The sequence below is a fragment of the Oncorhynchus keta genome, chromosome 27 (assembly GCF_023373465.1).
Source record: "Oncorhynchus keta strain PuntledgeMale-10-30-2019 chromosome 27, Oket_V2, whole genome shotgun sequence".
In the NCBI taxonomy this organism is placed as follows: domain Eukaryota; kingdom Metazoa; phylum Chordata; class Actinopteri; order Salmoniformes; family Salmonidae; genus Oncorhynchus; species Oncorhynchus keta.
The window spans coordinates 28,470,252-28,493,886 of record NC_068447.1 but is presented as its reverse complement, the minus strand read 5'-3'; the positions used below and the strand labels follow the sequence as shown (position 1 = coordinate 28,493,886).

Sequence of the window (23,635 nt, the reverse complement as noted above, 5' to 3'; positions counted from 1 at the left end):
TATGTATTCAGTTCCACACAGAGGATTGGTCACATCTAAAAATAGCTTTATTATGGAGTATTGTGAGTAGATAAGTGGGGGGAAAAAACAATTGAATCAATTTTAGAATAAGGCTGTAACCTAACAAAATGTGGAAAAAGTCAAGGGATCTGAATACTTTCCAAGGTAGCCTATACTGGTAGAAATCCACAACCCGGTAGGGATTTTATAATACCGTCTGTGTCGATACGATGCTAAATAAAGGAAGTTCTACAAATTGTACTACTTCACTGTCAGTTTTGTCCTCGTTTGTTTATGTATAAAACAAATCAGAATGGAAAAAGCCCATTTAAAGCCACTTAGAATGTATGTGTTGCCATCCTAGGGTCATGCACTACTCATGAAAAATAATTTAGAACTTTTATTATTTCAAAAACATAAAATACTGTCATACCACTATACAGTCAACAGTGAAAAACATTGATATATTTGGGCTATAGCGCCCAGTCCTGAGGGGGGGTGTGTATTTTATTAACTTTTAATATGGAGCTTAGATGTGACCAATCCTCTGCAGAACTGAATACATAGGGCTTATGCACCAACCGGTCTCCTCGCTTATCGATTGTGGTACAGTCCAAAGTTCACCAGTGAGTTTGTTTGAGGCGTTCCTGGTACTGGGTATGTAAAGACTAAGGACACAAATAGAGAAGTCAGTCACCCTCCCTAGTCGTCCTACACCCAGAAAAACCTCCTAGACCACAGGCTAGGTCTGAATAGGGAGACTAACAGACAGCAGAACAGCAGGTAAGGCTAACTCACACAGAGAGAAAGTTCAGGATCAGATTAACACCAGACCGACCGACCGACAGACTGACACAGCAAATGGCAGCCATTTTGCTCCTGTGTTTAGTTATGTAATTTGAGCACTGTTTGTTTGGGCTCAGTGGACCATACAGGCCACCACTCACTGGGTCCACTCCAAACCAGAAACCACAGCTACTAGACTAGAGGGACAGCAAGGAGAAGAGTTCATATAGTCTACTGGTAGATGAGTGAATGAGTGTTTTGTGAAATTAATAGTTTCATGGACAGATTGCCTAGTTGTATTGTTGTTGTTGATGTGTGATCGTTAATGGGGGTCTGTCTGGGTCATATTCATTCGACACAAAATGGAAGAAAACGGACTGAAACAGGGAGGGACTACCTGGACTTGTCTAATAAGAACTGCTCGTTTTTGTTTTCCGTTGCAAAACATTACGCTACAGTGTGCATTAATGAATACAACCCTGACCTGATTGTCTTTGTCCAGCAGGTTTGCTGTGTGAGCTGCTACCTGTCCTGCCGTGGAGGAGGAGTCATTTGAAGTGCCAGTTACCAGTGAGGCTCACTAGAGGGACCATGCTTTAGAGACTCACCTCTCTCTCCGCTAGCACCTGGAGGTCTGACTTTGACTCTGTACAATGAACAACGATGACGAGTTCTACGATGCAGTCACAGGTGGGTGTCCCTGTCCGAACGGGGGGCGGGCCTAGATAATATAATTACTTACAAGAACTTCAAATGTTACCACATAGTTGTAGGAGAATAGAAGACACACACAGAGACAGAGTATTGACAGTGACTTAACAGTTATTTATCATCACTCTTGTCATGGTCACGTTCAGCAGGTTCAAAATGGGAGTTTTTAAAACAGGAAGGGCTACCAGGAAATGTTCATTTTTCTTTTTTGCTAAATTCTCAAATACATTGTCTCCTGTTTATACCTCCTGAACATGACCTTGTTGTGGTCTTGACATTTAATGGCTCTTGCCATTTTGGACTGTTGCGCTTGACACACTGTTATGGGCAGGAGATGTGTCTTTTGTACTTTAGCTCACAGTGGCCCAGTGCCACACAGTATACTGTAATCTTAGCAGTGGAACTGATAGCTTCAATAATGCAGCGAAGCACCGCCGCAACGCATGATATTTTACAGCCAAGGCTCCAGCAGACACAAACTCCTTTGTCGGCTACTTTTGTCCGTGCACGTGTGCGATTGGCTGGGGAACAACGCGTATGTGCTGGTGGCTCTGTGGAGAAACAAACTTGCGGAGGTGTGCGTGCACGTATGTGCGAGGGAATGAAAGGATGGACAAAGCCTGCTGAACGTGGGGTGAACTGCAGATCACACAGTGTCATCAAGTTATTGTTTATGTCGATCAGATATTCTTATGAATCCCAGATCAGATTTCTTTGGGTGTTCCGGGTTGATCAAGCTAATTATTTATTCATGAATTATTTAATATATAATAATAATAATAATAATAATAATAATAATAATATATGTGTGGTCCTTCTGTAGCTCAGTTGGTAGAGCATGGCGCTTGTAACGCCAGGGTAGTGGGTTCGATCCTCGGGACCACCCATACGTAGAATGTATGCACACATGACTGTAAGTCGCTTTGGATAAAAGCGTCTGCTAAATGGCATATATTATATTATATTATTATTATTATTATTATTATTATATTAATTATTTATAGCAAATAAATGCTTAGCTCAGTCGGTGTATGTTGTGTCAATTTGCATCACGTCATAGTGCATTAGTTCTGTGGCTCCCTCCCATGTAGTCATTTCTTTCACCTGTAGCCTAATTGTAAGACTGTCAAATGTCAGACTGTTTACTTGTTATTATACAGCGCATTGGGAAAGTATTCAGACCCTTGACTTTTTCCACATTTGATTACGTTCCAGCCTTATTCTAAAATGGATTAAATACATTTTTTTCCTCAAATCTACACACAATAACCCATAATGAAAAATGTATAAAAAACAACATATACCTTAATTACATAAGTATTCAGACCCTTTGCCATGAGACTCGAAATTGAGCTAGGGACATCCTGTTTCCATTGATAATCCTTGATGTTTCTACAACTTGATTGGAGTTCACCTGTGGTAAATTCAATTGATTGGACATGATATGGAAACGCACACACCTGTCTATATGAGGTCCGACAGTTGACAGCGTGTCAGAGCAAAAACCAAGCCTTGAGGTTGAAAGAATTGTCCGTGGAGCTCTGAAACAGGATTGAGTCGAGGCACAGATCTGGGGAAGGGTACCAAAACATGTCTGCAGCATTGAAGGTCCCTAAGAACACAGCGGCCTCTTAGAGCTGGCCGCCCGGCCAAACCGAGCCATTGGGGGAGAATGGCCTTGGCCAGGGAGGTGACCAAGAACCCGACTCTTCCACGGGGATGAGACAGCCATCTCTGCAGCACTCCACCAATCAGGCCTCTGGTAGCGTGGCCAGACAGAAGCCACTCCTCAGCAAAAGGCACATGACAGCACACTTGGAGTTTTCCAAAAGGCACCTAAAGGACTCTCAGACCATGAGAAACAGGATTCTCTGGTCTGATGAAACCAAGATTGAACTCGTTGGCCTGAATGCCAAGCGTCACGTCTGGAGGAAACCTGGCACCATCTCTACGGTGAAGCATGGTGGCAGCATCATGCTGTGTGGATGTTTTTCAGCGGCAGGGACTGGGAGACTAGTCCGGATCGAAGGAAAGCTGAACGGAGAAAAGTACACAGATCATTGATCAAACCTGCTCAGGACCTCAGACTGGGGCGAAGGTTCACTTTCCAACGGGACATCAATCCTAAGCATACAGCCAAGACAACGCATATAAATGAATGGAACAAGGACTTAAAAAGAACTGTTGGCTCAAGATGGAGGGAAAGTAGGAGCATAACTAATGAAATTACAGTTAACGAAAATGTACGCTTAATACAGTAACTAATGTATAATAAATTCTATACAACTGTCAAAATTCACATTCTACAACACAATGGCAGTCTTGTTAAGTGTAAAACTAACAATGATTCAATAATCCATGCTTTCTGGGAATACTGTATAGTGATGACTGCTTTGCACACTCTTGGCATTCTCTCAACCAGCTTCATGAGGTAGTCACCCGGAATGCATTTCAATTAACAGGTGTGCCTTGTTAAGTTAATTTGTGGAATTTCTTTCTTTAATGCGTTTGAGCCAATCAGTTGTTGTGACAAGGTAGGGTTGGTATACAGAAGATCTATTTGGTAATAGACAGTCCATATTATGGCAAGAACAACTCAAATAAGCAAAGAGAAACAACATCATTACTTTAAGGCATGAAGGTCAGTCATTCTGGAACATTTTCAAGAATTTCAAGTGCAGTCGCAAAAACCATCAAGCGCTATTATGAAACTGGCTCTCATGAGGACCGCTATGAGAAAGGAAGACCCAGAGTTGCCTCTGCTGCAGAGGATAAGGTCATTAGTTACCAGTCTCAGAAATTGCAGCCCATTAATCGTTAATACAATGGAAAAATCAAATAATGACTATTTTTAATAGCATGGTGACCGATTTTAATAAAAAAAAATTGGTACAACGTAAGGCCATGTGGCAAACAATAATGCAGCAACTAGGGTTGGAGGTGTGAGCCATGCGTGTCTGGGCAGAGGAGATGTAGTTGGGGTTTGTGTGCGTCTGTAGTTGTTGTTGTGTGTGTATTTTGGTGTGAAGAAAATAAAATATAATAAATTTAAAAAAGGTAGATTATATAATTATATATGAGGTAACCTTGTCAGGCTTAGGTGAGTTATGTAATGTAAAGACTATTTTCCCTAAAACTGTTAATTGTTTGACCAAATACAATACTATTTCTCTGTAAAAGAAAAATTGAACAAGACTTTCAGCATGCTTATAGAGAGGCACTCAACATGTACTGCACTGAAACTAATGATTGGTTGAAAGAAATTGATATGAAGATTGTGGGAGCTCGACTGATAGATTTCAGTGCAGCTGTTGATATTATTGACCGTAACCTGTTGAAAAAAACGTATGTTATGGCTTTGCAACCGCCAACATATCGTGAATTCGGAGCTATTGTATTTATCCAACAGAACACCAGAGGGGTTTCTTTTATATCATCTATTCTAATGTTTAACATGTAAATGTGCTCTGCGGTACACTATGTTTACCAATAACCTGCCAGTGGCATTAAACAAAGCTTGTGTGTCCATGTATGCTCATTATTCAACCCTATGTGTCAGCAACCACAGCTAGTGAAATCACTGCAACCCTAAACAAAGAGTTGCAGTCCGTTTTAGAATGGGTGGCCAGTAATTGACCGGTCCTGAACATCTCTAAAACTAAGAGCATTCTAGACCTGAGCGTAATATGGTAATGAATGGTGTGGCTGTTAAGCAAGTTGAGGAAACTGAGTAATTTAGTTTACCATCTAAGGCAACACCATCATGGTCAAAACATGTGGATTCAATGGTTGTAAAGATGGGTAGAGGTCTGTCCGGTGATAAAGAGATGCTCTTCTTTTTTGACACCACACTCCATAAAGCAAGTCCTGCAGGCTCTAGTTTTATCTTGATTATTGTCCAGTCATATGGGAAACTGCTGCCACGAAGGATCTAGTTAAGCTGCACCGGCCCCAGAACAGAGCGGAATATTGTGCTATTCATCAGTGATATCAATACTAGTCTCTCTTGGCTAAGCATTGATGAAAGACTGAATGCATCACTTCTTGTTTTTATAAGAAACATTGTTTTTTAAAAAATCCAAATTGTTTGCAGAGTCAACTTACACACAGCACTGACACACACTTACCCCACCAGACATGCCACCAGGGGTCTTTTCACAGTCACCAGGTCCAGAACGAATGAAAGGAAACATATAGTATTATTCAGACCCATGATTGAATGGAACTCCCTTCCATCTTATATTGAGCAAGTGAACAGAGAACCTGGTTTCAATAAACAAATAAAACAACACTTATGTGCTCGAGCATTGCAAAATAAATGTACACACATTATTCAATAATTGAATCCAAACTGCTTGCACGTCTCAACAAGCTTCTGTGTAGCCAGGCGCTAAAATAGAACTTGGTTCTATTTTTGATGCTTGAAGCACTGCAAGTCCCGCCTCTCCCATTCCTTATTGGTTTTTAGGAGCATATACCCATGTGGGTGAGAAAGACGAACTGGGGTCCACACCAGTCCAGTTGGTGGTGGTAATGCACCTTAATAAAGTTGGTTGCCAACTGCCATATAAAGTCAGAAGATGAAATGACTAGAAATGACTATCTGTGGAATAATTGTCGGAGTAGAGAACATACTATTTTGTGTAACTCAAAATGGGTCCAAATTCTACAAAGATCCAGAAAAAAAGGAGATTGTGCATTTCAGGTAAAATAACAACCCAATATTTAGCTAGCAACTAGCTGGGCATTAATGTTTTTCGACCTGTCCCTAAATGAGTCTAGTTGGTTCAGTTTGTTTTGATATTTCAACCTGTGTGTCCTGATGTGGATGTACAAAACCAACATGCGCGCTCGTGCCCATGCTAGTCAACATGTCACTATAAAGTGGTTTTTATGAGCTCTCCTATCCTTGCCATTGAGGAACTGAAGCAAACCCGCTCATCGTTTTTTGTTTGGAACACAGCCCTCCGTCCCCACCCTCATACAATTACTGTTTACGCAATCCAAAAACGTTTATAAAGGTATAAATCGCAATCTGGGTCAGGTGGGTGTAATTTGAAAGCTTATTCTATTGCGAACATAGCTAGCTATGTTATAAAATATGATCTTCGTGATCTCCTTTCAAACTGCACTTCAGACAAATTGTAATTCATGTGCGCATAGAATGGAGTCGTGTTCCATGGCATATTTTTGTCACAATACTACAAACATCTTATTCTATTCAGGACTACCCAGGTTAGGCATGCCATCTTTAACTGGATAAAACATAGCGATCATAAATGTTGATACTGTAAATGACATGAGTCTTCAAATCTAGAAATGTGAAGTGCACATTTGGGACTAATGAGTGATTTGATTGTGTAACATCGAAGCTGTATCTTTCAGAACACATAGTCTCCTTTCAATTTACAGCATTTCTCTCTGATAACAAATTTACAAAAGTTGCCCAATTAGCGGGAGGGATGCGGTCATCTCGTGTGCTCAAGTTTAGAATGGCTGTCAGTCAAAACCCATACAGCGCTATGAAGTGGATAACCTGAGCTCTGACATGTATAGCATGTTAATGTATATCCACTGCGTTCAAATTTAGGCATTTATCAATGACAAAATCTGCCATTTTCAACCTGTATACGGGATGACGGGCTGTGAGTGGAGAGGCTACCAAACATGTAATCAGATGGTTATCGTCTACAACATCACTATGTCATCAGAGGGTGATTACCTAAGGGCTAGTAAGGCAAGGTCAAAGATCACAAATAGAGCTAGATAAAGCTACAAGAATAATATACTTGTTGGACATAGCCATCAGTCTTGCGCGTTTTCACAGTAATCAATCACTGTTAAGTTTGTCAATGTTCCAACATCCATGTTAGCTATCCTGCTACAGATGCACGTGCATCACTCAACATGACTGATGGTAAACAGAAAATAGCTCTATAGCCTTTCCCTAATTTGTGTGTGTTTGTCTGTTAGGCCTGGACTCTGATGAGTCGTATGAAGGCACATCGGAGGCCAGTTTTAAAGATGCCTTGGTGTATGATGGCACCCAGAGGAACAATGGTTCCTTGCCACAGGAGAACGGAATCAGGAAACACCGGTACGCTAAGATTCCTGTTGTCCTCCTCTCCAGGTCTTCTCTTTCTCTCCATCTTTCTTTTCGATCTCCTCTCGCACTCTCTCACACTATCGTAATCTGTCTCTTTCTGACTCTGTGTTGCTCTCCCTCTACTGCCCCCCTCCCTCCCTCCCTCTCTTTCTCTCACATTCTTAATAGCTTTAACCCTGCTAGAAGACTGGTCAGTCCACATGCTCCATTTATCTCTAACCCAGTTAGCCAGCCAGTCAGTATATAATAACATCCAACAGGTCAGCCTACAATCACATACTTTAGTAGTGATCGTCATCATGGTGATACTCACCTTCTCTGATTCTCTACAAGACACTAATATGTTGTCTTTGTGTGTTTTGTCTGTCTTATCCTTAAATCTTTCAGGACAACACTACCCGCCCCAATGTTTTCCAGAAACAACTTCAGTGTGTGGGGCATTCTAAAGAAATGCATTGGACTGGTAAGGGCTACAGACCATATCTAAAGAATCACACATCTATTTATAGACAATGACATTCTCTAGGTTTCTATGCTAAAGAGTTTGAATTCATCCCACTTCTGTGAAGGTATTTGACATTCTAATCTTGCTTATTTTCTCTGCGCGTGTGTAGGAGCTGTCCAAGATCACCATGCCCATTGTGTTCAACGAGCCCCTGAGCTTCCTCCAGCGGATCACTGAGTACATGGAGCACACATACCTCATCAACAAAGCCTGCTCGCTGTCTGACTCCATAGAGCGCATGCAGGTGAGAGCATACACACACCGTAACAACAAAGCCTGCTCGCTGTCTGACTCCATAGAGCGCATGCAGGTGAGAGCATACACACACCGTAACAACAAAGGAAGCTTCCGATAACCCAGTTGGATGACTAAACAGTAAGAGACAGTGAATATTCCCCTCGTGTCTTCCCAGGCGGTAGCTGCTTTTGCCGTGTCGGCCGTAGCGTCACAGTGGGACAGAACTGGAAAGCCCTTCAACCCTCTGCTAGGAGAGACCTATGAGCTGACACGGTGAGGGGACAGGACTGCAACACTTCTATACCTAGTTGCATAGAGAGGTGTTGTAAAAAGCTGTGGAGCTCTGGACTGTTCCTCCCTGTCTCTGACTAGACTGCACACTGTATTGGTCTTCAAGCCTTTAATAGGACATCTTTACCTGCTTTCACCCATGAATTTAACAATAATACTACCATTATTAGAAATGTCCTTGTTTTTGAAAGACAAGCACTTTTTTGTGTCGTCCATTTAAAATAACACCAAATTGATCCGAAATACAGTGTAGACATTGTTAATGTTGTAAATAACTATTGTAGCTGGAAAATGCAGCTTTTTAATGGAATATCTACATTTATCACCAACCATCACTCCTGTTTTCCAATGTCATGTTGTGTTAGCTAATCCAAGTTACTCAACTAGTCTAAAGGCCAGTTTTATTGCTTCTTTAATCAACAGTTTTCAGCTGTGCTGACATAATTGCAAAAGGGTTTTCTAATGATCAATTAGCCTTTTGAAATGATAAACTTGGATTAGCTAACACAACATGCCATTGGAACACAGGAGTGATGGTTGCTGATAATGGGCCTCTGTATGGCTATATAGATATTCCATTAAAAATCAGCCGTTTCCAGCTACAATCGTCACTAACAACATTGACAATGTCTACACTGTATTTCTGAATTTGATGTTATTTTAATGGACTTTTTTGTTGTTGCTTTTCTTTCAAAAACAAGGACATTTCTAAGTATATGTTCCTCTGTTGACCTTATTTTCAATGTGCTATGATAAGTCTGTATTTTTTCCTCTTGTCCTGCCTATATTATTTTTCTTCCCCTCTTTCTCATCCTCCCTTTCTCTTTTCTCTCTCCTCTGTCTCGCTCTCTCTCTCTCTCCCCTAGAGAGGACCATGGCTACAGGCTGATCTCGGAGCAGGTCAGCCACCACCCCCCCATCAGTGCCTTCCATGCTGAAAGCCTAGTCGGGGACTTCGTCTTCCACGGCTCCATCTACCCCAAACTAAAGTTTTGGGGCAAGAGTGTGGAGGCCGAGCCAAAGGGAACCATCACACTAGAACTCCTCAAGTGAGTCAAATCAATCCAATCAAATGTTATTTATCACTTGTGCCGAATACAACAGGTGTATACTTTACCGTGAAATGCTTACTTACGGTAGCGTCCCACCTCGACAACAGCCAGTGAAATTGCAGGGCGCCAAATTCAAAACAGAAATCACATAATTAAAATTCCTCAAACATGCATGTATTATCCACCATTTTAAAGAAATGTATTGTAAATCCAACCACAGTGTCCGATTTCAAAAAGGCTTTACTGCGAAAGCACACCATGTGATTATGTTAGGTCAGCACCTAGTCACAGAAAACCATACAGCCATTTTCCAGCCAAGGAGAGGGATCACAAGTCAGAAATAGTGATTAAATTAATCACTAACCTTTGATCTTAATCAGATAACACTCATAGGAATTCATGTTACACAATACATGTATGTTTTGTTTGATAAAGTTCATATTTATATCCAAAAATCTCAGTTTACATTGGCGCGTTCAGAAATGCATTGTCTCAAACAAACATCCGGTGAAAGTGCAGAGAGACACATCAAATTACAGAAATACTCATCATAAACATTGATAAACTATACAAGTGTTAAATATACGAATAAAGATAAACTTCTCCTTAAGGCAACCGCTGTGTCCGATTTCAAAAAGGCTTTACGGACAAAGCACACTTTGCGATTATGTTAGGTCAGCACCTAGTCACAGAAACCCATACAGCCATTTTCCAGCCAAGGAGAGTGTCACAAAAGTCATAAATAGCATTAAAATTAATCACTTACCTTTGAGGGTCTTCATCTGGTGGCACTCCCAGGTCTCCATATTAGACAAATGTTTGTTTTGTTCGATAATGTCCCTCTTTATGACCAAAAACCTCCTTTTTGTTTGCGCATTTTGTCCAGTAATCCAAATGCTTAAGGCGCGTGCACTAAGTCCAGACGAAAAGTTTTTAAAAAGTACACTAAAAGTTAGTAGAAACATGCCAATCAATGTTTAAAATCAGTCCTCTGATTGTTTTTGTCATAAATAATCAATAATATTTCAACCGGACAAAAGCTTTGTCGGTAGGAAAGTAGAAACAAGAAAGGCGCTTCCCGATCAGACGCATGGCTGGTGAATGGAAATTAACACTGGCCACTGATTGAAAGTGCTGTGTCTCCCTCATTTTTCAGAGTAAAAGCCTGAAACAATGCCTAAAGACTGGCCACATGTAGAAGAAGCCACAGAGCTCGTGAACTGGGTCCTAAGTCTTTGTATGGTGGATAGGCTTTCAATGGAAAAACAGCCTTTCAAAATAATAGCACTTGGATTTTCCTCTGGTTTTAGCCTGCCATATCAGATCTGTTATACTCACAGACATTATTTTAACAGGTTTGGAAACTTTAGTGTTTTCTATCCAATTCTACTAATTATATGCATATCCTATCTTCTCGGCCTGAGTAGCAAGCAGTTTAATTTGGTCATGCTTTTCATCCAAAATTCCAAATGCTGCCCCCTACCCTAGTGAAGTTAAGTGCCCTTTTCCAACAATGCAGAGTTAAAAAGAACAACATTTTTTAGAGGTAATATGTACATGTACCTGTAAGTATGGTTAAAAGTGACTAGGCATTCAGGATAGATGATAAACATGAGTGTGTGTGTAGCGTCTATGCATGTGCGTGTGAGCGTATGTAGTGTTTGTGTGAGTGTATGTAGTGAGTGTCAGTGCAGTATTTGTAGGTAGGTAGAGTCCAGTGAGTGTGCACAGCCAATGCAAATAGTCCGGATAGCCATTTGATTAACTGTTCAGCAAACGTTTGTGTGAGAATCCATTGTACCTAAGGCTTTGTTTTGCTCCCCTTCTCCCCAGGCACGGTGAGGTCTATACATGGACCAACCCTTTCTGCTGTGTACACAATGTCATCCTGGGTAAACTGTGGATCGAGCAGTATGGCACTGTGGAGATCCTCAACCACAGGTGAATATAGGAATGGCTATTTTGTTTACCTTAGTTTACCTTCAATTATTGATTTGGAAGCCTATAAATGTGTTAATATCCACTACTTTCAGTAGAACAGACATAGGGGCAAATCCTAACTTCCACTTCAATACAATGTTCACTTAATCATGCATTAATGTCAATAGGTTAAGTCTGGTTCACACTGGCAGTTTGAAGTGACTCAGATCCAATTTTTTTGCGTTTCCTTTTCGAATCTGATCTTTTTCCTGCAGACTGAACAGCCAATAAACACACGGAATCAGATATTCTCAAGTCAAATTCACCACATTCATAGGTGATGTAATCTGATTTACCCTTAAGTGTTTTTTAGACTTATTTGGCATATCTTGTTACTTGCTAGCTACTCTGTTGACAGTTTGATAAAAACATGATGTGGTAGCTAACTAGCTTATTAATTGTTTACAAACAAATGAGTGAATATGCTATCAAGCTGAACAGCTAGCTAGCCAGTTGACTCTTTGTGGTTAGAAACAAATGACACATTTTGAAGTTGAAAGTTGGATCTTATCATTTTGAGGCTTAGTGTTCATACACTGATTTCGAACACTCAAAGCAACTGGGAAAATTTTATGGGAGGCGTTGTTGTCACCTTTGCTTGCAACACAAGAACTGATGAGCAAGAGGAAACCCGAGAACCACCACCAGTCAGCCTTCACCACTGTACACACACCCCCGTCATTACCATGACAACTAGCGTAACCATGTCAGCAAATGACTACAGTCTGAGCAAACCGAAATCCCCTTTGGTCACTTGTAACTTGCTGTTTGGACAGTCAGTATCCCAAAACGGATTTGAAAAACAAAACTGATTTGAGCGTTAAGGTCTTCGTTGTGAACAAAGCTTAAGTGAAAATGTGACTTTAGTGGTAGTTAAGATTTGCCCCTGAAGACAGTACTTGAGCCATAATGGTCTGGAAATGAATGATTGTTTCTTTTCTCCTCATTCTTCTGGTCTCTGTCTGTCCTGAGCAGTACTGGTGATAAGTGTGTGCTGAACTTCAAGCCATGTGGCATGTTTGGGAAGGAGCTCCACAGAGTAGAGGGCTACATTCAGGATAAGAGGTACAGAATGTGGAAGTATTGGCACTCTGATACACCACCTATGGCTTACTTCTTTGGTCCTGAATTCACTGGTCCAGTTTAAGTGTTTTTGTGACACACTGCAATAAGTATTTACAACGGAAAACATAATCTGTCTTCTTATTGGGCAGAATTGATCAGGGTCACACAGTTTTTCTGGGTAGTCTTAAACAAACCTACTTTGAAACAAAAGTATACACCTTACACATGGTTATGGGCTTACAAAAAAGAAGACACCTGTACTGTCATATATACAGTGGTTCTTCCTTTAAAAGTTTTGAGCTTATGCGTGACCGTTTGTGGTAGATGGTGGCAGATAAATTGTGATAAATTGCATCATTCTGGCATCATTCTGGCAACAATGGCTGACACTTAAATAACGTGCCATAGAATTCTGCGGCACCCCCAAGCTGTGCTGCAGTACGCTACAACTTTTAAAGGAAGAACTACTATAGAGCTGAAATGTATAACATTTTGAGTTTGAGTCACAATATTAATCTTTATATACATCACAAAAGACTGAAATATAACATAACTGTTTATTCAAATCAAATGTGCCGAATACAACAGGACCTTACCGTGAAATGCTTACTTTACAAGCCCTTAACCAACAATGCAGTTCAAGAAATAGAGTTAAGATTGACTAAATTATTTTTTATTTTATTTCACCTTTATTTAACCAGGTAGGCTAGTTGAGAACAAGTTCTCATTTGCAACTGCGACCTGGCCAAGATAAAGCGTAGCAATTCGACACATACAACAACACAGAGTTACACATGGAATAAACAAAACATACTGTAGAACAAAAGAAAAACAAAAAGTATATATACAGTGAGTGCAAATGAGGTAAGTTAAGGAAATAAATAGGCCATGGTGGCGAAGTAATTACAATATAGCAATTAAACACTGGAATGGTAGATCGGCAGAAGATGAATGTGCAAGTAGAGATACTGGGGTTCAAAGGAGCAAGATAAATAAATAAATACAGTATGGGGATGAGGTAGGTAGATAGATGGGCTCTTTACAGATGGGCTATGTGCAGTGATCTGTGAGCTGCTCTGACAGCTGGTGCTTAAAGCTAGTGAGGGAGATGTGAGTCTCCAGCTTCAGTGATTTTTGCATTTCATTCCCGTCATGGGCAGCAGAGAACTGGAAGGAAAGATGACCAAAGGAGGAATAACCAGACACCCAGGTATTTGTAGGTGTCCACGTATTCTAAGTCAGAGCCGTCCAGAGTAGTGATGCTGGACGGGCGAGCAGGTGCGGGCAGTGATCGATTGAATAGCATGCATTTAGTTATACTTGCGTTTAAGAGCAGTTGGAGGCCACGGAAGGAGAGTTGTATGGCATTGAAGCTTGTCTGGAGACTAGTTAACACAGTGTCCAAAGAGTGGCCAGAAGTATACAGAATGGTGTCGTCTGCGTAGAGGTGGATCAGAGAATCACCAGCAGCAAGAGCAATATCAGTGATGTATACAGAGAAGAGAGTCGGCCTGAGAAATGAACCCTGTGGCACACCCATAGAGACTGCCAGAGGACTGGACAACAGGCCTTCCGATTTGACACACCGAACTCTATCAGAGAAGTAGTTGGTAAACCAGGCCGAGGCAATCATTTGAGAAACCAAGGCTGTCAAGTCTGTCAATAAGAATGTGGTGATTGACAGAGTCGAAAGCCTTGGCCAGGTCGATGAATACAGCTGCACAGTAATGTCTCTTATCGATGGCGGTTAAGATGACGTTTAGGACCTTGAGCGTGGCTGAGGTGCACCCATGACCAGCTCTGAAACCAGATTGAATAGCGGAGAAGGTACGGTGGGATTCGAAATGGTCGGTAATCTGTTTGTTAATTTGGCTTTCGAAGACCTTAGAAAGACCGGGTAGGATAGATATAGATCTGTAGCAGTTTGTGTCTAGAGTGACCAAATTATGTTAATAAAAAGTAACACAATAACGAGGCTATATATAGCGGTACTGGTACCAAGTCAATATGCAGGGGTATAGTTGAGGTAATTTGTACATGTAGGTAGGAGGAAAGTGACTATGCGTAGATAATATACAGCAGGTATCAGCAGTGTAAAAACAAAGGGGGGAGGGGGTGTCAATGTAAATAGTCTGGGTTGCCATTTGATTAATTGTTCAACAGTCTTATGGCTTGGGGGTAGAAGCTGTTAAGGAGCCTTTTGGGAGCCAAATTGGGAGAGCTTGGTATGTGTCTCCGTGTGTGGAGTGAAGGTGGTCTAGAGTTGATTATTTTTTTCTGGTTGCATGTGACATGCTAGTAGAAATGAGGTAAAATGGATTTAAGTTTGCCTGCAAGTCCCCAGCCGCTAGGAGTGGATGAGCATTTTCTTGTTTTCTTTTGGCCTTATACAGCTCAGCTCGTTAAGTTCGAACTTAGTGCCAGCATCGGTTTGTGGTGGTAAATAGATGGCTATGAATAATATAGATGAAAACTCTCTGGATATAGGTCTACAGCTTATCATGAGGTACTCTTACTCGAGAAATACCTTGACTTTAATATTAGACATTGCACCCAGCTGTTACTGACAAGTAAACCAGACATAGCTGCTCTGTCCTGCCAATGCACAGAAAACCCAGCCATCGCTATATCATCTGCCACGACTCGGTGAAACATAAGATATTAGTTCTTAACGTCCCGTTGGTCGGATAATCTCGATCGTATAGCATCCAGTTTATTTTCCAGTTATTGCACATTGACCAATAGAACGTATGGTAAAGGCGGTCACCGACGACGGCCCACTGAATTTCCGTAATTTCTTCACGCTAATAGCTAAATTAGGGACAAAATAACTTAAACAATGTTTACATTTTTGTTAGTTTGATTTATTTAACCTTTATTTAACCAGGAAGGGCTCATTCAGATTTAAAATCTCTTTTCAAGAGCGTCCTGGCCAAGATGGGCAGCACCACGTCATTCCAAAAATTACAGACAAACAACATGAAAAACTACAAGTAATCTAGTAAAAACCATGGAATTCACAAGAGTTTAACAAAATCAAAAACAGCAAATTAAAAACATTGACAGGTCAGGGAATCGGTCTCAAAATCCTTCATCAGTGATTAAAAATACCAATCGGGACAAGTTCTTCCAGTTTAAAAGTATTTTGTAAGGCGTTCCAAGACGATGGCGCAGAGTACAAAAAAGCCCTTTTACCAAATTCAGTTGGGACATTTGGAACAGTTAGCAGGATAAAGTCCAGCAAACGAAGAGAGTACCCACCACATTTCTGAACAATAAAAAATAGCACAGTTGGTTAGGAGCCTGTAAAACGGCAGCCTCCCCTTTGGCACCATTATCATCAAAATAGAAACACCGTGTTTGAACAACATTCCACCCATGCGTCAACTAGGTCATTTGACTGCAGGAAACAGTAGTACCTTCCCGTGTCAAAAGGTTTTGAAGCGTTTCTCCCTACTGAACTCGCCCCTGGTGGGTGACACACAATGATAACATGGCGTCATACTCTGTCAGTGATGCAGTATTTAGCTGCTGATGTCTCCTCCCCTCTCTGTCCCTGGCAGTAAAAAGAAGCATTGTGTGATCTATGGGAAGTGGACTGAGTGCATGTGGAGCGTGGACCCCCAGACATACGAGGCCAACAAGAAGGCTGAGAAGAAAGGAGACTCCAAGAAACCGAAGAGTCAGGTGAGTCAGTGTCTCACAATATGAGTGTCCTTTTCTAGAGTAAAGATATTTTCGAAGCAGATTGGGCCTTGTAGTGGACATATTGTGTGTGTGTTTAATGTCTGTTGACTCATTGTAATACAACATTGACTTCTCTTGATAACTGTCCTCTGATTTTGATTTCTTGATGATTCTGTCAGAATGCCATGACGTAATGTCAAGGTAAAAATGAGACCGTGTGTGTGTGTGTGTGTGTGTGTGTGTGTGTGTGTGTGTGTGTGTGTGTGTGTGTGTGTGTGTGTGTGTGTGTGTGTGTGTGTGTGTGTGTGTAAAACCAGTGAGAATAGTGTAGTTCATTTCACAGTGGATATGGTATATTCATGGTACATGAAGTAGACATACAGGGCATTGGGAAAGTATTCAGACCCCTAGACTTTTTCCACATTTTGTTACGTTACAGCCTTATTCTAAAATTGATTCAATTGTTTTTCCCCTCAATCTACACACATTAAACCATTATAACTAAGCATAAAAACGTTTTAAGAAATGTTTGCAAATGTATTATAAATAAACTATCACATTTACATAATTATTCAGACCCTTTACTCAGTACTTTGAAGCACCTTTGGCTGCAATTATAGCCTTGAGTCTTCTTGGGTATGATGCCGTAAGCTTGGCACACCTGTATTTAGGGAGTTTCCCCCATTATTCTCTGCAGATCATCTCATGCTCTGTCAGGTTAAATGGAAAGCATCACTGCACAGCTATTTTCAGGTCTCTCCAGAGATGTTCGATCGGGTTCAACTCCGGGCTCTGACAGTGCCACTCAAGGACATTCAGAGACTTGTCCCGAAGCCACTCCTGCGTTGGCATGGCTGTGTGCTTAGAGTCGTTGTCCTTTTGAAGGTGAATCTTTTCCCCAGTCTGAGGCTCTGGAGCAGGTTTTCATCAAGGATCTCTCTTTATTCCGTTAATCTTTCCCTCGATTCCCGACTAGTCTCCCAGTTCCTGCCTCTGAAAAAACATCCCCACTGCATGATGCTGCCACCACCACCATGCTTCACCTTAGGGATGGTGCTAGGTTTCCTCCAGACGTGACGCTTGGCACTGAGGCCAAAGAGTTCAATTTTGGTTTCATCAGACCAGAGAATCCTGTTTCTCATGGTCTGAGAGTCCTTTAGGTGCCATAAAGGCCTGATTGGTGGAGTTATGCAGACATGGTTGTCCTTCTGGAAGGTTCTCCCAACTCCAGTGGAACTCTGGGGCTCTGTCAGTGACTATCGGGTTCTTGGTCACCTCCCTGACCAAGGCCCTTCTCCCCCGATTGCTCAGTTTAGCTGGGCGGCTCTAGGAAGAGTCTTTGTTCCAAACTTTGCCACTGTGTTCTTGGGGACCTTCGATGCTTTCTGGTACCCTTCCCCAGATCTGTGCCTCGACATAATCCTGTCTCGGACCTCAAGGCTTGGTTTTTGCTTTGACATGCACTGTCAACTGTGGGACCTTGTATAGACAGGTGTTGTCTTTCCAAATCATGTCCAATCAATTAAATTTACCACAGGTGGACTCCAATCACGTTGTAGAAACATCTGAGGGATGATCAATGGAAGTCTCATAGCAATACTTATGTAATTAAGGTATTTCTGTTTTTTTTATTTGTAAAACATTTTCAGAAATATAAACCTGTTGTTGCTTTGTCATTATGGTGTATTGTGTATAGATTGATGAGGGGGGGAAATGATTTAATCAATTTTTAGAAAAAAAGGCTGAAATGTAAAAATGTGGGAAAGGACAAGGGGTCTGAATACTTTCATAATGCCCTGTCTCCCTTGCTGAAGTCATTTCTGATTTTATTGCTTTATTCAGAAGGAAAATAATACACTTCTCATTAGATTTTTGTAAGAATACCTAGTTTTATATAGACTTGCATACGTATGTGTGTGTGTGTGTGCAGGTGGAGCCTGAGGGGGCAGACAACGATGATGCAGATGACATGCCTGAGGTCCAGGAGACCGTAGCTATGATCCCTGGCAGCACCCTGCTCTGGAGGATATCATCACGACCCCAACACTCTGCTAAGGTAACGCACACACAGCTTAGCGTATAACCCAACAGCTTACACACACACACACACACACACACACACACACACAAACACACATACATACATTTTGGTATTAATTATGTATAATGTTATTTTTCCAGATGTATAACTTCACTAACTTTGCCATGTCGCTGAATGAGCTGGAGCCTGGCATGCAGGACCGCCTGGCCCCCACAGACTGCCGCCTGCGGCCCGACATCAGAGCCATGGAGAACGGAGACATGGGTATAGAAGTTCTTCTATTACATCCTCACACCCTACATGATGCTGCCCTCTACCGTTCATCTGGGGTGGTACATTCACATGTCTTTTTTGTGTTCAGATTCCATTGTTGTTTTTTGAGAGGTGTTAAGTATGTCAGTGCCACATATCCACAAAGCCAAAGTATTAGAAACTAGTGTTAAGGTTGTGTATCTAAGTACAGAATAGGTCATTTAAGATCCACTGTTCTTGTATGTGTAGATGAAGCCAGTCGAGAGAAGGCGAGGCTGGAGGAGAAACAGAGATCGGCTCGGAAAGACCGTTCCAAGGATGAGGAGGAATGGTCCACTAGGTGACAACTGAGTGTCCTCACATTTCAAGATTTGTATTTATTCATATGACATACTGGTAGAACATAATGGTCAATGGTATTATATCATTTAAAGTAAACCATAACCATTATCTTGTCTTCCAGATGGTTCCAGTCAGGCACAAACCCCTACACATCATCCCAGGACTGGCTCTACACGGGGGGCTACTTCGATAGAAATTACTCTGAGCTCCCTGTTATCTACTGATCCAGGTGGTCTCCGTGGGAACACCCACCAACATCCCCTCAGCCTCCCTATCACTGCTGCCAGTCCCCTGACACTCTCCTGTTCTAAGCACCACACAGTCTCCCATTGGAACTCTGAACTGGCGATAGACAAGTGTTATACAAGGAGAGGCTATGTGTTGTTAACACAACCCTCCCCCGTCTTCTAATAGTTATGGAACAAACAGTCAACGGTGAAATCAGGAATGTGAATGTGCCTTTGATCATTGGAGGCATCAAAGGTGAAAGCAGAAAGGAACTGAGACTGTGTTTTGTTCCTGAACAGGAGTGCTTTGTGGGTACCCCTCCCCTTCCTCCCGATCTGACCTGGGTCGAATACCTATTTAAAATATTGGAAATATTTTAGTTTGATTTAACTTGCTTTGCATGGCGAGTTTGCACATTTGGGACTATTCCTTTGGTCCCATTGCGCCTGACAAAATAAACCAAGTACACCTGGACTATTCCAACCAGGTTTGCCTCCCCTTATACAGTGTTGGAAAAAGTACCCAATTGTCATACTTGAGTAAAAGTTAAGATACCTTAATGGAAAAGGACTCAAGTTGAAGTGAAAGTCACCCAGTAAAATACTACTTGAGTAAAAGTCAAAGTAATTGTTTTAAATATACTGAACTATCAAAGGTAATTGTAATTGCTAAAATATACTTAAGTATCAAAAGTTAAGGAATTTGAAATTATTTATACTTTTATGTTAAGCAAATCAGATGACACCATATAATTTTTTTAATATGGGTAGCCAGGGGCACACTCCAACACTCACACATCATTTACAAACACTGTGTTTGTGTTTAGTGAGTCCTCCAGATCAGAGGCAGTAGGGATGACCAGGGATGTTCTCTTGATAAATGTGTGAATTGGACCATTTTCCTGTCATTCACAATGTAGTACTTTCAGGTGTCAGGGAAAATGTATGGAGTAAAAAGTACATTATTTTCTTTAGGAATGTAGTGAAGTAGAAGTTGTAAAAAAATATAAATAGTAAAGTACAGATACCCCAGAAAAAGACTTAAGGGGTACTTTAAAGTATTTTTACTTAAGTACTTTATACCACTGCCCCTATATACGTCCAGAGGTTGAGCTTCTCATCACTACCTGTCACGTAATGTAAGTTATATGTATAGATAAGAGTAATGACCATTTGCTGTATAGTCCTATCACACGCTTATCTATCCACATTGGCCAGTGCTCAGTCTGTGAATACAGAGCGTCAGTTACATTCCCCCAGCACAAAATATTCCTCTCTTACGCTTCTGCATGGCTATTGTCTCGCTAGCTAACAGCGTTAGTGACCCCTTGCTTTGTGGCAGTAGCCTACAGTACATTCAGCTCCCACTGTTTACCTAGTTAGTCAACTTAGTGTTAAAGTAATCATGAGTCATGAAAATAATTGCGGTTAGTATGATTATGCGAAGAGTAATTTGTCTGTTTTCGAGTATGTATACATTTCTAGTGGTTTGTACAGAATCTGAAGCCATATGGTTCCTTTTAACTACAGGTATGACTGGCGCGGGGTAGTTTGCTCTTCAGTCATTGGCTATGATTAAGTGAATTGACTATTGTAACATGATAAAGCATGTAAAATATACATGTATGTAAATACCTACTTTATCAAATATAGCTAGCTAATCACCATAAAACTGTCCTACCAGCTCAAAGTGAATCTGGAATTGATGGGATTATAACTGATATACGGGAGAAGTCATTGTATAATATTATCAGCTTCCCTTCCTTGTGTTAGGAACTCTGTAGCTTTCTAACCACACTCCTACATCACCAATCTCTTTTATAATGGTCAGCCATTATGTGTAGGTTCTTATTTATAAAAGACTGGCATCAAATCATTTTTTAACAAATCTAATATATTTTGGGGGATTAATGTGCAGTTAATTGTACTGTGGTAAACATTACATTGAAGCCTTGTAGATTAAGCCTAGATGCATGAATCAAAGTGTAAACCAATGTGCTTCTGCTCTGGAGGTCTTAAAAGCAGCAAACAACTTTAGTGTCTGTTTAGTAAAACATGCCATGTTGACCATTGGGAATGCTGTTCACTCTTCATGGGAATCCAAACGGAATCTCTTGAAGTGAAACGTATGGGGATTCAGTTTGGTTTCCCAGGATCCACTTCATTCCCTGCACTACAAACTGGCCTATTCTCCTGAACCACACTGTGCATTTGAAATGACCGCCAAAATCTATGCATCCAACCAATAGCTTGAGTGTCTCGGCTTACCTTTACGTGATATAGTAATACACATACTTTAGTTTTGTCACCGGCAGCCAAACCCACATATAGATGACAGTGTTGTCAGCTTGTTTGACTGTAGCTGAACCAAAAGTGATTGTGTGAATTTGGTCTGTGGATCACCATGGTAGTCTGTAAGTATTATAAAAAGGAATCCCCAGCTTAGATCAATTTGATCTTGACTGAATATTGCTTTCACAAATGTCTTAGTTTTTGTGGTATTGCTGGTGGTTGGAGAAATGGGCAACACAATGTGGCAAAAAGACGTGACAAACCAAGAAGCCTTTGATCATGTCTTATCTTGATAGTTTTTTCCCCAATGGTTATACTTAGTGCCTGAATTTTTAAGGCCTAGATTCAGTCAGACCAAGCGTTAACTGGCGATGGCCGACACCCATATAGCTGATGTTTTGGTGGTGTCTGAGGTGTAACTGCGTTGGCGCTGTCAAATCGTTCAGCAGCTGCTCTTGTGATCATTGTCACGAAGCCACACCCATCCCCCTCATGTTAGAAATTCAGAATGAGAACGTGTAGGCGATTATAGAAATAATGACACTCAAATTGAAATTTATTTAACAAAAAGTACCATTTTGATTTATATAAGCCTAATTTGAGGTGTAGGCTATATCTCACATTCCAGTGTTTTAAACTTGTAAACAAGGCTGCATGGGATTTCTCTTAATGTGACTCCATGCAGCCAATGGCAATGTCCGCTTTAGGTATAAAGCCAGGAGCCGCTTGGGGATTTGACAGTTCTCACGCAGTTCCACCTCCAACACCGCCAAAACAACCGCGATACAGATGTTGGGTAAAGCGGATCTAATTGAATAGAGCTCTAAGTAAACAGATTTTCCTGTATTTCATTTAATATTTAAGATGTTGATGTTTAGTTTTATCAGTCATGTTTTTAACATATGCTTTTCAAACCCATCTCTATGCTTTGTCAGTAACACTTTGAAATGTTTAGGTCTCAGCAGACGTGTATGTACAGGAAATGTATGTAAAACAGATCACACTGCTTCTGGTTGTATCTACACACTTCACTGTTTCATTAAATGCTAATTTAACTAGCATCTGAAGATTAATGTACCAACATTAAACAAGTAGATTTTTATCTTGCTTTGTGTGTGTGTTTTCATAATAGCTTATAAGTTGCGTTTTTAACATTTTGAAAATCCTCTTGACAGTGTGGTTGTCAATGTAAATATGTTCTTCTGCCCTGTGTTTCAGATGTTTAGTACAGTAGAATCACAAGCCAATAGCATATTATTTTGTGCAATTGATTTATTAGTATTTAAACAAACTTTTGGGGATAACATTATTGCAGATGTTTTATTTTGAGGTGGAAGTTTTAGTGGGTAATTTCTTGCAAGCTGTAATTTAGGCAGCTTGCAAGTTTATGGGAAAAATCTAATGAAATCATATAGTTTAACTACAGTACAAGCTTTTTTTCTTAAAGAAAATATTGTTGAACATAGAAACCACAAATTGGAAGTTCACTTAGGGCTGGATTCAATCTGTGTTGCGGAAGAAACCCGCGTTCTAGCTTGATTTTAAATGTAAAGGTAATGTTCGCGGATACTTCATTCAGGGTTAACGCTGTATGTCGGCTCAATCGGAAATTACCTTTACATTTTTACGTGGATCTTCCGCGATACGGTTTGAATCCAGACCTTTTATTCTTCTTTTTTTCTCCATTTCATAATGCAAAATGATGATCACGGTGGAAAGGAAAGCTTTTCTCAAAAGAATGACCGGTATGATTTTTATGACAAGCTCACTCCATACAGTAGCATTTATACTGTACACCACCAGCTCAGTCTGACAGTGTGTGCGTTTGTCTATGGAGAAGCAGCAGAAACAGTGACCATGATACGCGTTCTCTCATAAGCCCTGTTTATACCTGCCGCTAACATGCATCCTTTGTCCTGATCCTGTCCACATTTACAGAAATATGTCTATACATTGTATTAAAATGTGCCTCATATCTGTCTGCATTGTGACCAGATATCCTGGCCCCTCCCTGTATGCAAATGATTTTAATTTTCTAGCTTCCCCCCCCAAAAAAAATTA

At 40.8% G+C, this 23,635-nt stretch overlaps 1 protein-coding gene across 8 annotated transcripts in view; it reads left to right on the top strand.

The window, feature by feature from the left end:
* Positions 1-22,676, top strand: part of LOC118359715 (oxysterol-binding protein-related protein 2-like) — a 39,312-nt gene extending 16,636 nt beyond the window's left edge. For 2 of the 8 annotated variants that reach the window (XM_035738353.2, XM_035738356.2), the window contains 13 exons: positions 1,292-1,476; positions 7,471-7,594; positions 7,991-8,066; positions 8,218-8,418; positions 8,521-8,618; positions 9,503-9,685; positions 11,522-11,629; positions 12,644-12,733; positions 16,297-16,420; positions 18,351-18,476; positions 18,602-18,725; positions 18,963-19,053; positions 19,177-22,676. In XM_035738353.2, coding sequence (XP_035594246.1) covers positions 1,440-1,476; positions 7,471-7,594; positions 7,991-8,066; positions 8,218-8,418; positions 8,521-8,618; positions 9,503-9,685; positions 11,522-11,629; positions 12,644-12,733; positions 16,297-16,420; positions 18,351-18,476; positions 18,602-18,725; positions 18,963-19,053; positions 19,177-19,279 — 1,485 coding nt within the window. In that variant the 5' untranslated portion in view covers positions 1,292-1,439 and the 3' untranslated portion in view covers positions 19,280-22,676. Of the gene's footprint in view, positions 1-624; positions 784-898; positions 1,024-1,288; positions 1,477-7,470; positions 7,595-7,990; positions 8,067-8,217; positions 8,419-8,520; positions 8,619-9,502; positions 9,686-11,521; positions 11,630-12,643; positions 12,734-16,296; positions 16,421-18,350; positions 18,477-18,601; positions 18,726-18,962; positions 19,054-19,176 lie in introns of those variants that run through there. The other 6 variants (XM_035738355.2, XM_035738354.2, XM_035738359.2 and 3 more) reach the window with 6 other exon arrangements.
* Positions 22,677-23,635: the final 959 nt, after the last annotated feature.